Source organism: Staurois parvus, unplaced genomic scaffold (genome assembly GCF_062004578.1).
Source record: "Staurois parvus isolate SC_StPar_1 unplaced genomic scaffold, SC_StPar_1.0 ptg000636l, whole genome shotgun sequence".
Classification (NCBI taxonomy): domain Eukaryota; kingdom Metazoa; phylum Chordata; class Amphibia; order Anura; family Ranidae; genus Staurois; species Staurois parvus.
Window position 1 is genome coordinate 8,851,081 of NW_028318432.1, and position 15,454 is coordinate 8,866,534.

A 15,454-nucleotide genomic window follows, 5' to 3' on the forward strand; every position below is an offset into this window, starting at 1 on the left:
AAAAATATTTTTCATATATTTTGTAATCTAAAAAATGCATTTCAACATGCAGTATATATATATATATATATATATATATATATATATATATATATTTATATATATGTGTGTGTATTTAAATATATTTTGAAATATAGTGAATACGACCAAAATTGTAGTATTTCAAATATATGTCAATATATTTGGTAAGAATATTTTAAAAATATATTTAAAATATATTTTTCTTGCATGTGGGATGGCAGGCAGTGACTCTGATCTTGCCTCTCTTGCAGAGCTACTCCAGTAAAAGTATCTTCATCATTCAATATATTGGATGTGTTGGGTGTCCGTGCCTAGCCTAGCCTAGCCTAGCCTAGCCTAGCCCACGTTTTGGTTTTACTTACCGGCCGCTATGCCGTAAATGGTCAATGGTCACCAATGGAAAAAATAGGGTGAATATTCTTTAGCACCCTCTAGGGGCGCTATAGAATTAAATTTAGTTTGGATCACAGTAGTAGAGTGAGCATATCTGATTGGATTACTTTCGGTTTAGAAGCTAGGCTAGAAGCTAGTGGGCAGAAGGGTGGAAACTAAGATCTGCATATTCATGAAAGTCTGACTGATCCCAGGCAGGAGGCCTGGCAGTGTGGCAGACAGGCCCATAAACATGAGAGAGCCTAGCCAGCAGCAGATGTCTGGGATTCGAGTGGAAAATGGATTACCGAGTTGCTGTCATGAAGCCTGGGAGTGAACCCTGGGGAAAGGGGGCTCTGCCTCCATGCTGGAGCTGAGGAGGAGGAGGGAGAGGATGTTCATACAGAGGGAACTGCACCACAAGTCCTCCCCAGAGGGTACCCTGTTTCAGCATGAAAGACTACCACAGCTACAAGGCCTGAACAAGCAGTCTTATGCAAAACCACAGGATACAAGGAAATGAGTGAGTACCTCTACACCCCCAGGGCCTACACAGGAGAGGATTGTCAGGTGCAATACCGAACAAGTTCTTTCTTGGGACAGCGCTAAGGACTATTCTGCAATCCCTTGCTCTGGGATACTCTTTAAGGCAGCCAGGTGGGTGGGTTGTTTCCTGCTGGGGTCTGAAGAGTTTCATCCAAGAGGACCAAGTGCTCCTTAAAGAGACTTAATAACTGATCTGTTAAGAGACAGAAGCCACTCTGGAGGGAGTAGAGTCCAGGATCTATCCTTTTTGTACAGGAAATAGGAACTTTGTCCTCAGAGTTACTGTTTTCAAGTCAAGTTGGGCATCCCATATACTCCTAGACCCTATCCAGTTGTTTACCCCAAATAAAACAACAAAAACAAGCCCATGGAATGGTTACTGCCTCTGAATGGGAGTTGGAAACTGTGTGCTGCCTGGCTGTGCAGCTATAGGGGGACCCAAAAACTCAGTGGCTCCTTAGGGGGTAGCGCTACACCTCCATTCTCTCAGCTTCCCAAAAAGGGTTTCTAACCACATCTAAACAGGCAACAGAGTCATTTTATCAAAAAGTACTAGGAAAAAAAGGATAGTTTGTGCATTGCCAAGCTGGTATATTTTGAGTGTTATGCAATTCAGGGACTGTCTGCTCTGTGTTTTTTCCATTATTACCAGTTGAAATGCAGCATACTGTATGCCAAACGTTTGGAGTTTATTTATTATGCAGATGAGAAATATATTTATATGTGATTCATAACATTTTCCGCTTTTTGCTAATGATGTGTAACACAAAGACAACCTCACAATTTTTGTTCTTTGGTCTCTATGCGTTATACTGCTAAATCGTTCAACAAACACTAGAATAGAAAGTCCAGACAGGTCATGTTTTTCCAACAGCTTCATTAATTAATTTTAGATGCAATACTTCAAATAACGGAGACTTGAAGAACTCTGGTCTAATTAAAAAAGCAGAGTATTTTTCAACAAGAAGATCTTTTGATATTGCTAAATATAACCAACTAAAACCTTTATCTCTTTGGCTTGCAATTAAATAATAGTTTACTTGAAATGTAATACTTAAAGGGAACCTTTTAGCCATTTTAAACCTTAACCCCTTGACGCCGATGTAACACAAATATGCGGCCTCATAGAACTGGACTTTTTTCCGTGGGGCCGCATATTTGCATACCTGTCTTTGTGCTGGGAGCACGCCGCACTGCGTGCTCCCAGCACAAAGACCATGGTGTCACTGAGAGCACTGAGTCCCGTTCTAACAATCGGGACCCAGGATTCCCGTTTCCGGGTCACATGATCGCTGTGATAGCCTCTGATTGGCTATCACAGTGATCAGTCACTGTACATCCTGGCCCCCTTGTTTTTTTCTCTCTCTATGAATAGAGGAGAGAGATACATTGTATCTCTCTAACTCCTGGCATAGAGAGAAAAAAAAAGTTAAAAAAAAAGAAGATAAATAGATATTAAAAAATAATAGAAAAAATAAAGAAAAAATACCTATATCAAGGTTTGATCTAGTTCAATGCCAGGGTTAGTGTTTGGGTCAAGGTCAAGGTCAAAGGTCAGGATTTAAAAAAATTGGTATCAGTGTCAGTTAGTGTCAATGTCAGTGTGTTTTAGGTAAAAAAAAAAGGCAAAAGCAAAATGTGCACTATTGTTTCTGGGCTGTACTACGGGTACAAACAACAAATAACATACACTTATACTGTATTGCTGCGATTGTCAAGAGCTGGAGAATTTAGTTTGGGTTGTTCTTTGGTGTCTATTATGGTAGTAACAAGAAACACACAGCTAAATAAAAAAAATGATTTTTTTTTAATATTTTGGGCCAGCTTTTTTTTTTATAATAAAATAAAATCAGGAGATATCCATTACCATTTACCACCAAATGAAAGCCCAATTCGTCCTGAAAAAAACAAGGTATAATTCACCTGGATGTACAAAGTAGTTGTGATGATATGTATGGTTTTACTAACACATGTCAACATTTCAAAATTGTGCTTAGGCATTTAGATTTGTTTTACCCTTAGGTGTAAAGGGGTTATCTGCTACATAAAATTCTTACAAATGCAAACTGAGATCAATACAGCTTGTAACGATGTCAAATGCAGGTTAGAAAGAGGTCAAACACACCTGTGAAAGAAACTAGATTGAACTCAAGAGCATCTCAAAATGATGAGCAAATGCAGCAAGTGCAAACAACTTGCATTTGACATCTAAAGAAGCCTAAACTAAACAGCTTGGCCTGTGTGTAAATGTGGTGAATAATATAAGAACTATTAATGTAAAGAAGGAAACAATATATAGTCAGGTCCATAAATATTGGGACATCGACACAATTCTAACATTTTTGGCTCTATACACCACCACAATGGATTTGAAATGAAATGAACAAGATGTGCTTTAACTGCAGACTGTCAGCTTTAATTTGAGGGCATTTACATCCAAATCAGGAGAACGGTGTAGGAATTACAACAGTTTGCATATGTGCCTCCCACTTGTTAAGGGACCAAAAGTAATGGGACAGAATAATAATCATAAATCAAACTTTCACTTTTTAATACTTGGTTGCAAATCCTTTGCAGTCAATTACAGCCTGAAGTCTGGAACGCATAGACATCACCAGACGCTGGGTTTCATCCCTGGTGATGCTCTGCCAGGCCTCTACTGCAACTGTCTTCAGTTCCTACTTGTTCTTGGGGCATTTTCCCTTCAGTTTTGTCTTCAGCAAGTGAAATGCATGCTCAATCAGATTCAGGTCAGGTGATTGACTTGGCCATTGCATAACATTCCACTTCTTTCCCTTAAAAAACTCTTTGGTTGCTTTTGCAGTATGCTTTGGGTCATTGTCCATCTGCACTGTGAAGCGGCGTCCAATGAGTTCTGAAGCATTTGGCTGAATATGAGCAGATAATATTGTCCGAAACACTTCAGAATTCATCCTGCTGCTTTTGTTAGCAGTCACATCATCAATAAATACAAGAGAACCAGTTCCATTGGCAGCCATACATGCCCACGCCATGACACTACCACCACCATGCTTCACTGATGAGGTGGTATGCTTAGGATCATGAGCAGTTCCTTTCCTTCTCCATACTCTTCTCTTCCCATCACTCTGATACAAGTTGATCTTGGTCTCATCTGTCCATAGGATGTTGTTCCAGAACTGTGAAGGCTTTTTTAGATGTCGTTTGGCAAACTCTAATCTGGCCTTCCTGTTTTTGAGGCTCACCAATGGTTTCCATCTTGTGGTGAACCCTCTGTATTCACTTTGGTGAAGTCTTCTCTTGATTGTTGACTTTGACACACATACACCTACCTCCTAGAGAGTGTTCTTGATCTGGCCAACTGTTGTGAAGGGTGTTTTCTTCTCCAGGGAAACAATTCTTCGGTCATCCACCACAGTTGTTTTCCGTGGTCTTCCGGGTCTTTTGGTGTTGCTGAGCTCACCGGTGCATTCCTTCTTTTTAAGAATGTTCCAAACAGTTGTTTTGGCCACGCCTAATGTTTTTGCTATCTCTCTAATGGGTTTGTTTTGTTTTTTCAGCCTAATGATGGCTTGCTTCACTGATAGTGACAGCTCTTTGGATCTCATCTTGAGAGTTGACAGCAACAGATTCCAAATGCAAATAGCACACTTGAAATGAACTCTGGACCTTTTATCTGCTCATTGTAATTGGGATAATGAGGGAATAACACCCACCTGGCCATGGAACAGCTGAGAAGCCAATTGTCCCTTTACTTTTGGTGGGAGGCACATATGCAGACTGTTGTAATTCCTACACCATTCACCTGATTTGGATGTAAATACCCTCAAACTAAAGCTGACAGTCTGCAGTTAAAGCACATCTTGTTCATTTAATTTCAAATCCATTGTGGTGGTGTACAGAGCCAAAAATGTTAGAATTGGGTTGATGTCCCAATATTTATAGACCTGACTGTATTAAATACTATTGTTTAAAGCGGAACGTCACCTAAAAAGGGAAGTTCATCCTCTTACCTCCCCTCTATCATCATTGGGCACTTTTTATTTAGGGAGTTTTCTGACAGGTACGCTTTCTCACTCACCTATGCAAGATTTGTGGAAGTTCGCCCCCAATCCCACCTCTCCTGGTTGCAACAACCTGGGACACGTCACATGTCCCAGGAACCTGCGGGACCATTGAGAAAGCCCTGAGTGTTTCACATATGTGCAGGTCGATTCTTCATTGGTCTTCGGGTCCCCGTCACCAACATCTTGCTTATAGGAAGCTGGCTGCGGCTTCCTGGTGTTTCACAGCCAGCTTCCCACAAGCAAGATGTCGGTGTCGGGGACCCAAAAACCAGCAAAGAACCGACCCAGGTGATGAGAGCACTGGATCGCTGAGCTGGTGTTTGTTTAATAAAAGTCAGCAGCTACAGTATGACTGACTGGAGCTCCTTTTCAAGTGTGTGTGTGTGTATATATATATATATATATATATATATATATATATATATATATATATATAATTATATATAATTAATATATTTATAATTAATTATTATATTTGTATTAATATTATATTTGTATGTAATTAATGAATATATATATAAAATTTAATATTAAATATATATATATATATTTTTTTTAGTCTGACATCCTTTAAAGGTGTAGGGTATTTAGTAGAGACCATGATGTCACTTGGTCCCATATTGTATTATTTTCTGGAATAGGGCACAGAAAACACTCCTGAGGATTTGTAACAAGCATTTTGGTGCATTTTGTAGTCCCCCAATTGATTTTTTTTTTTTATCAAGGGGGAAGTGTTTTTTTTCCATCTCACTCATATTTCAGAAACACTTGTCAAACATGCTATAAATGCACTGTAAATGCTGCAGGCGCGTTTATGGCACTCTACCATAGACTTGAATGGAAGGAGATGACGAGATTCAACTCCTCCCAAACTCGACATGTAGTTTCATTTTTGCCACACAGCGACGCAAACGCTACTTGTTTATACTATCCATTGTATATTGCTAGGCATTCAGGAAGCAGAAAAAGCGCACCCTAAACTACTGTTTCTAATGGCAGTGCGAACAGGGCCTTAAAGTGTATGTATAGCCAAACTTTTTTTTACTTTACGTAGAGTCTGGTAAAACTGAAATATGGGTTTTATTTACTAAAACTGGATTGTGCAAAATCTGGCACTGCTCTACATAGAAACCAATTAGCTTCCAGGTTTTTTTTCGTCAAAGCTTAATTGAAGAAGCTAATGTTAGAAGCTGATTGGTAACTATGTACAGCTTCGCCAGATTCTGTGTGCTCCAGTTTTATTAAATCTCCCCTATACTGTAAAAAAATAACCAACACAGCTTTGTGAATTGATGTTTTTGCATAGCATTGCATAGCAAAAGGTGAATATGATTCATTGTTTTGAAAGTTCTAAATTGTAAAGGTGACATATCTATCTATCTGTCTATCTATCTATCTATCTATCTATCTATCTATCTATCTATCTATCTATCTATCTATCTATCTCTCTATATATGAAATGAATGGAAATGTAATGATATGATAAAGTAAAAATTTATTTTAATTGATTTGTGTCTTTTGTCTGAAACAGGTTGTGATCTTATACTTTGAACCAAGCACATTCCGATGCATATTGCTCAGATGGGTCCGGCTGCTGGGCTATGCTACAGTCTATGGAACCGTAACACTCAAGCTGTACAGGTATACATATTTTTTGTCTTATTGTGTGTAATTGGTGTAATAATAAAATCAAGTGTGATGTGAAACATGGTGTGTATTGATGTCCACAGGTATAAATTGGGCTGAACCAAGTTTTCTGCCTATAATTGCAAGCTGAAGTGGCTGTTTTAAACCAGACAGCCTTTCCTTGCTATTACAATTTGCAAAAAAGCTTAGCTGAGGCCATGGACTGAGTTTTAATGTATATATGCCACAAATCAAGTCAACCGATCACATACTGTGAGGAACAGAAGTATTTGAACACCCTGCGATTTTGCAAGTTCTCCCACTTAGAAATCATGGAGGGGTCTGACATTCACATTGTAGGTGCATTCCCACTCTGAGAGACAGAATAAAAAAAATCAAGAAATCACATTGTATGGTTTTTAAATAATTTATTTGTCTTGCACTGCAAAACATAAGTATTTGAACACCTGAGAACATCAGTGTTAATATTTGGTACAGAAGCCTTTGTTTGCAATTACAGAGGTCAAACGTTTCCTGTAGTTCTTGACCAGGTTTGCACACACTGCAACAGGGAATTGGGCCCACTCTTCCACACAGATCTCCTCTAGATCTGTCAGGTTTCGGGGCTGCCGCTGAGCAACACTGAGTTTCAGCTCCCTCCAAAGATGTTCTATTGAATTTAGGTATGGAGACTGGCTAGGCCACTCCAGAACCTTGATATGCTTCTTACGGAGCCACTCCTTGGTTATCCTGGCTGTGTGCTTCGGGTCGTTGTCATGTTGGAAGACCCAGCCACGACCCATCTTCAATGCTCTGACTGAGGGAAGAAGGTTGTTGCTCAAAATCTCACAATAAATGGCCCCATTCATCCTCTCCTTAATACAGTGCAGTCTTCCTCTCCCCTTCGCAGAAAAGCATCCCCAAAGCATGATGTTACCTCCCCCATGCTTCACAGTAGGGAAGGTGTTCTTGGGATGCAACTCATCCTTCTTTTTCCTCCAAACACGATGAGTGAAGTTTAGACCAAAAAGTTCTACTTTGGTCTCATCTGACCACATGACTTTCTCCCATGCCTCTTCTGGATCATCCAGATGGCAAACTTCAGATGGGCCTGGACATGTGATGACTTCAGCAGGGGAACCTTCCGTGCAATGCACGATTTGAAACCATGACGGCGTAGTGTTCTACCGACAGTGACCTTTGAAACTGTGGTCCCAGCTCTCTTCAAGTCATTGACAAGCTCCTCCCTTGTAGTTCTGGGCTGATTCCTCACCTTTCTTATCATCAGCGATACCCCACGAGGTGAGATCTTGCATGGAGCCCCAGTCCGAGGGAGGCTGACAGTTGTCTTTAGCCTCTTCCATTTTCTAACAATTGCTCCAACAGTTGATCTATTTTCACCAAGCTGCTTGGCAATTGCCCCGTAGCCCTTTCTAGCCTTGTGGAGGTCCACAATTTTGTCTCTGGTGTCTTTTGACAGCTCTTTGGTCTTGCCCATGGTAGCAGTTGGCGTCTGACTGACTGTGGGGTGGAGAGGTGTCTTTAAAGAGCACAAACAGGTGCTACTAAGTTAGATTAATGAGTGGAGTAGAGGTGGACTTTTTAAAGGCACAGTAACAGGTCTTTGAGAGCCAGAATTCCTGCTGTTTCTTAGGTGTTCGAATACTTATGTTCAGCAGTGCAAGACAAATAAATTCTTTAAAAATCATACAATGTGATTTCCTGAATTGTGTTTTTAAATTCTGTCTCTCAGAGTGGGAATGCGCATACAATGTGAATTTCAGACCCCTCCATGATTTCTAAGTGGGAGAACTTGTAAAATCGCAGGGTGTTCAAATACTTGTGTTCCTCACTGTATCACCAGCACACCAAAACACAATGGGTTGATTTACTAAAAGCAAATAGATTGTTCACTTTGCAAGAGAATTGTCCTCAGAGCTTAGTGAATGAGGTGAAGCTCTGCTGTCTTCTATCATCCAATTATGTGCAAGAAAAATGCTGTTTTTATATATTCCCTGCATATGATTGGGTACTCTTTTCAAAGTGAAATTTCACCACAATCCCTATGCTCTGGGGAAAATTCCTTTGCAGTGCAACTTGCCTTGCAAAGTGAATAGCCCAGTTACCTTTAATAAATCAACTCCATTGTCTGTCCGACAAAGGTGTCCTATCATGGCCCTAAAAAACATTATTGTTGTTTCTACTGGTGGCTTTATAGTAAAGTCAGATTGAGGAACATTTGGGTGTTTCGGTAATATGAGATCTATTGTTTGGTATTGCTGGTGCCTCTGTCTCGTGACTATAGCACCCTCACTGCTGATCTCAGATCTCCAGTACCTTAAAGTATGCAGTTGGGACATACAATATATATAAATCTAGGCAATTTGCACTGAGCATATGATGAGAAATACATACAGTAAGTGGCCAATACCTTAATTGAAAACAGCATGTTAAAGTTATCAGTAGATGCAGATATATAGGCTGCTGAAGTTATATGAAAACCATTACTTTTCCTGTGAAATTCATCTTAGCCCTATCCCTTTCCTTTCTGATGTGACTTTACCCAACTATACTAGAAAAGGAGACGCAAATGTCTCTTAATCTTCTGATTATTTTGACATGTGCTTTCAACTAAAGGTAATTAAAGGTGTTTTTTCATCATGTTGAGTTTGCATTGTCCAGATACATAACATGCTTAATTTAAAACAAACCTGGTGAATTCTAACTCTGTAAATGATGAAATATGAATAAGTAGGGTTGCTGTAAGAAAACATACATCCAATAATTATCTGTCTTTTTGCGGATTTCGGTAGATAAAGATATATGCAAAGTTTTACAGTAAAAGTCAAGATTGGCCTGTTACACCCTTCCTCCCAAGAAGTTCTGTTGATCGTTTATGGTAATGGTCAGCCTGGGAAGGGTTGGTACCGAGCACAACCTTTACAGTAAAAGTCAAGATTTGCTTGGTATTGTATAGCGCCAATGTGCTGAACTTTACAAAATGGAGGGAGACATTACAGTTACAATACAATGCAATACAAGCGTAATCAGAGGGTACTGCTCTTTAGATAATCAAAAAAATCCTCCTGCGCTTTGAAAATGGAACTACTAAACCTTTTCCTTTAGCTGCCAGCACTCAAAAACTGATACCAAATAACAGTGTCAGTAAATAGTAAATGAACAGTGCAGCGCTCTAAAAGACTACAACTCAATTGTAATAATAACGACAAAAATAACAATAGTGATATAAAATAAAAATAAAAAATTAGTGCCAACCCTTATTGAAAATAAAAAATTAAGTGCCAAACCATGACCATAAAAATAGTGTGCAAACGATTAAGTGTGATAAAAACCACTCCAAACTTCATCCAATAGGAAAAACTTTAGCAGTGCTCACACAGTGCCACAAAAATAAATCGGCACAATATATGCATCAAGAGCAATATCCTTTAAGTGAAATATAAAGTAAATCATGCACTGTGCAGCAGTGATATAGGATAAACATAAATCAACATATATATCACCAAAAATGAATCAACATAAGTATATAAATTAAAAATAATGTCCTTCAAGTGAAAGATAAGGCAAATCATGCGATGTGCAGCAGTGATATTGGATGAAAAACGTGACTGTGCAAAACTCCTCTTTCGTTAATGGCTAGATTGCCTCCTCACCTCCTCCTACTGACCCCAAAGGGCCAACAGGCTTGCAGGATCACCCAGGATCCTTAGTTTGTAAATGACCAGCAGCTTCCTTCCTTCCCTGGATCTCCTTTACAGGGTTCCAAATGCCCCTATTCACTCAGGGCGGTCCTGAAGAATAATAGCTCACCAATCCAGTGAGCCAAAAAAACTCTCTAAGTGCAGTATTGAGTCAACTTCATTTATTACAAAAAGAGTAAAAAAGGTTTAACACTCACATTGCAGACAATCTTCCCTCCTCACTGATGTGTGGGTGTACTGCATGTGAATGGGACCTCTTGGGTATAGCAAGATGGCGTCTCGCGCCGGAAATGCGTCACCACGCGCGAGTCCGTAGTTCCGGTGCGGTTTATTTTTATTTTATATCACTATTGTTATTTTTGTCGTTATTATTACAATTGAGTTGTAGTCTTTTAGAGCGCTGCACTGTTCATTTACTATTTACTGCTCTTTAGTGCTTACAATCTAAAGAGGAGTAGCAAATAATATAAAAGGTAATAACTGTGGGGGATGAGCTAATGGAGAAAGTAAAAGTTCAATTTATTAGGTTGGAGACAGGATAGGCTTCTCTGAAGAGATGTGTTTTCAGGGGTCACCTGAAAAGTAGTCATATAAGCTCAACTGTCTATGTCCTTCAGTTTACTGATGCTTTTGACATGAAGGTTTCCCCTGAAGAGCCTAGGTCAGCAAGATCACATTACATGCAGCTCTTCTCTTCTGTCACACTGTTAACTGGTGAAATACAAAGTCAAATGGAATAAACCCCATATTCGGCCACAACCTATCCTTAGAAAAGAATATGGAAGAATTAGAACCCTTGTCATATTTTATTGTAGTATTCCCATTGGAAAAAGAGTTGAAAAGGTTGAGAAAGGCTGCAATTGACAGCAAAAATAACCAGAGAAATTTAGGTCTTGTTAAGGTATATGTCAGGACAAAAGAAAAAATAAAAAACCATATGCAGTACATCTCTGCAATACATGTACATTTCCCCATGTTTTGTCCCTTTAAAGACCTTCAAGATCAAAAAAATACCTGATGATCTGCCAGTAACTTAGCGTCTAAGTGTAGCACTACCCCCAAGGGGAATTTTATTTGGGTCCCCCTAAGCTTTGCACGGCTAGGCAACACACATTTCCCACACTTTGCACACTGGAGTCAAAGAGCATTCCTTGAGCTTGGTTTTGTGATTTTATTAAGGGGTAAGAACTTGTATGGACTCTAGTGGTATATGGGATGCCTGAGGAACTGTAGAACTTGAGGACAAACTGCTTAGCAACTATGTACAAAAATGTGGATAGCAACAGTCTCCTTCCTTGAAGAGCTCCAAAGTCTCTTCCTAGTGTACATCCTCAGACCCCAGACATCCTCAGACACCTTTGGGGAACAGGGGGGAGCAAGTACCCAACTTTGAAAGATACCCGCTCCCCCTTCTGGTGCGATCGCCTAAGGCAATTGGAAACAGAAGTTGTCCTCCCCCCTCCCTCCCTCCCGTAGTCTTCTGGGACAAGTGACAGGTCCCAGAAGACTATGGGACAATTCACAAAATGCAGCACTACTCACACATGCGCAGTGGGCACCGGCTGTCAAGACGCAAGCTGTCACAGCTAGGTGCCCACACAAAGGATATTGGCACTGAGGTGAGAAGACGGCTGGTAAAACCAGCCGTGGAGAGGACACCGCTGGACCGAGGGACAGGTAAGTATCTGTATTTTAAAAGTCAGCAGCTACAGTTGCTGACAGCTGCTGACTTTTTTTTTTTTTCTATTCAACTGGAGCTCCGCTTTAAATACCATGCCAAGGGCTCCTAAAAAAAAGTATAGGTTTGAAAAAAAACATACATACTCACCTCGGTTCGATACTTCATTTGTCCCCTGCCTCTTTTAGGACTGAGCGAGCAAAGACAATTGACCACTCAGTTCTCATCCTTCAGTGAGCAGAGAGCTGGTGACTGTCATTCACCAGTTCTCTGCTCTTCCCCTCCAGCACTCACTGGAGCACGGGGCTGTGGTTTTGGTGGGCTTGGCTGGCTCAGCCCGCTGTCGGCAAATAAACAAGTCATAGGAGTGCAGAACTAACTGCTCTCCTGTGATCCATAGGAGAAGTATAGACAAAATAGCTTTGGCTTTACGTCTCCATTATATAAAATTAAAGCTGAACTCCAGATAAACAGAAGCAGATACTGTAAGTGCATAGGTGGATTATATAGAGTATATAAAGTGAGAACTGTTTAACTTACAAAATTATCTGTATTTTTCTCCACTCAATGCCTAAATTTACAAAGCTCTGTCCCACAGTAAAATCTTGTCTAGCAGTGGAAGGGACCTGATCAATTTTGCTGCAGTTTCACTTTCATTTACAGGTCTCTTTCCACACTTTCTGACTGGACGGTAAAAACAGAAGCAGCAGACTGAGATGATATCTCTCCTACTCTGCTTTCTTCTCCTTTCATCATGCTTCTTGAACAGCAGCGCACCTTATTTGCTGTTTGTGCTGCTCCCCACCCCTGAGCTCGGCTGTAGAGTAGACTACAAGAGGCTGATACCAAGTACAATTCAGGCACTTATATTGCTTGCATTTATACAACTATATTTAATTAGATGGTATGCTCCAAGGAGAAGGGCCCTCCTATCCCTTTTGTATTGAACTGTATTGTTGCTGTATTGCCTTCCTTTATATTGTAAAGCGCTGAGCAAACTGTATAAAAATATAATAATAATGATGTTTTAATAATTACGGAGCTGACTTCAGTTGAGTTTATTATAATTGCTTGGAGTTCAGCTTTAAATGGCATTTTATTGTCAAAAAAATGATTGTTAAAATGAATCTGTCTGTAATGGGATCAGCACTATGGACATTTCAGAACACAGCATCTCTTCCCATTCAATTTATGCCAACATGAGTAGTAATCCAATGTTAATGGTAAGTTGTATGCTCTATGACTTCTTTTGCATTCATCAGTGCGTGAAAATAAATTTGCATGACGAAGATGAATCATGCAAATATTTAGAAGCGGTCCCATGAGAAACATTTTCTGCATGGAACTGCTTCATTTATCAATCTTTAGTGAAGCAAGCCCTATAAAGTCTATAAAGACTATGAACGGCTAACATGACTGAACCGATCAAGAGAATGTCTATGCAATTATTTTCTAATGCCGAATAACATTGACTAGGTCTGTTAAAATAGATACAGTAGTCTTTAACATGGAAAATAATATACTTTACAATTCTGCAAAACCGATATTTTTAGACTGTTGGTGAGACTATAGTCTATTAAATTTCATCACAAGACGTTCCAGCAAAATGATAAAAATATCTATATATAGTCTGTGTGTGTGGGAATGAAGTAAATCAATATCCCATTGCAAATCACTTCTGGGAAATCAGTGCAATGTGTCATACTGGTGTAATAATGCCTCAGTAGATGAAAGTAAAATAGCAATCCCATTACCTTTACTGCAAAGGGATAAACAACACCAACTGACACTCGATTCTGCTAGTAGGTAGCTGCTGACTTCTAGGTAAGGGCAGCATGATTGTAAAACATCTTTGTTAATAGGAATCTCATGTCTGAAATGTCCGACTACAAAAACTTTCTGTATTTCTCTCCACCAACCAATCTGCCTCTTTCTGTTACTAGGGCAAGTTAGAACATGTAAAAGTGGTACTGATTGGTTGCTGGTAGGAAAACACAGACTGCTGACCCAAATACAAGGTCCTCCGAATAAATATTGTAAAATGTAAATGGCTGCATTACATTGTCAGACAAACAACCGTGGGGAAAAAGTTTACAAAATTTTACACCCTGCTTCCGCCTGCAGTGCCTAAGCGAGGGTGACATCTTGATAATTTTGGTGAGATTTTGGGAATTCTAAGTTTCCTAAATCTAACAAGAAGATGCTTCTGCTACACCATCTACTTATGGGATTTGGGATATCCATTGTTACCAGGTCCACACCAGTAGGATTTTGATGTTACCCTTGCCTAGGTGGAAGCAGAGTGTATATTTTTACTTTTCTTCACAGATTTTTTATTTTTTATTAGAGGTGTTATGCAGCAATTTTATATGGTGGGGTGGGTCACTATTTATTGAATGGAGGTGTCTTATATATTAGGCCTTATGGTATTAAAGTGGTTGTAAAGGGCTGAAGGTTTTTTACCTTCATGCATTCTATCCAAGAAGGCAAAAAACCATCTGTGTGCTGCTCCCTCCATAGCTCCCCCTAATACCCACCTGAGTCCGCTCCCAATCCATTGATGCATAGGAGCCGTGGCTGTCCCAGGTCTCTCTCTTCTCATTAGCTGAGACACAGCAGCAGAAGCCATTGGCTCCCACTACTGTCAATCACAGCCAGTGATCAGCCAGTGATCCAATGAGGAGAGAGTGGGATGCGGGGGAGAGCTATAGCTCTATGTGTCTTGTGGACAGATAAAGCGGGACTAGGAGTGAGCAAGTACGAGTGCCCCCATAGCAGACGGCTTGCTATTGGGGGCACTGGTGAAAGGGGAGGAGCGCCAGCAGGGAACCTGAGGATTGGGGATGCTCTGTGCAAAACCAAGTATGACTTTCCTTCTTATTTTATCTGCCTTTATTTATATTTTTCCACATTTACATGTATAATATGTGCACTAAATTATCCAGCAAAAGTGACAGTTGCAGGGATGGAAAAAACTGTTATATTGTCATCAGTGTAATGTTATATGCATGGGGATATATACAGTGTGTATATATATATATATATATATATATATATATATATATATACTGTATGTGTGTGTGTATATACATACACTGCTCAAAAAAAAAATTAAAGAAACACTTTTTAATCAGAGTATAGCATAAAGTCAGTTAAACTCCTGGGATATTGATCTGGTCAGTTAAGTAGCAAAGGGGGTTGTTATTCAATTTCATCTGCTTTGGTGTTAATGAAATTAACAACAGGTGCACTAGATGGGCAACAATGAGACGCCGCCCCAAAACACAAATGGTTTTACAGGTGGAGGCCACTGACATTTTTTTCCCTGCTCATCTTTTTTGACTGTTTTTCACTAGTTTTCCATTTGACTAGGTTCAGTGTCACTACTGGTAGCATGAGACAATACCTGGACCCTACAGAGGTTGCACAGGCAGTCCAACTCC

General features: G+C 39.8%; 1 protein-coding gene across 1 annotated transcript in view; it reads left to right on the top strand.

Moving 5' to 3' along the window:
• GPR158 (G protein-coupled receptor 158) overlaps positions 1-15,454 on the top strand; it is a 318,874-nt gene that overhangs the window by 261,982 nt on the left and 41,438 nt on the right. The window contains exon 6 of the mRNA XM_089693782.1: positions 6,517-6,626. Coding sequence (XP_089549908.1) covers positions 6,517-6,626 — 110 coding nt within the window. The remainder of the gene's footprint in view (positions 1-6,516; positions 6,627-15,454) is intronic.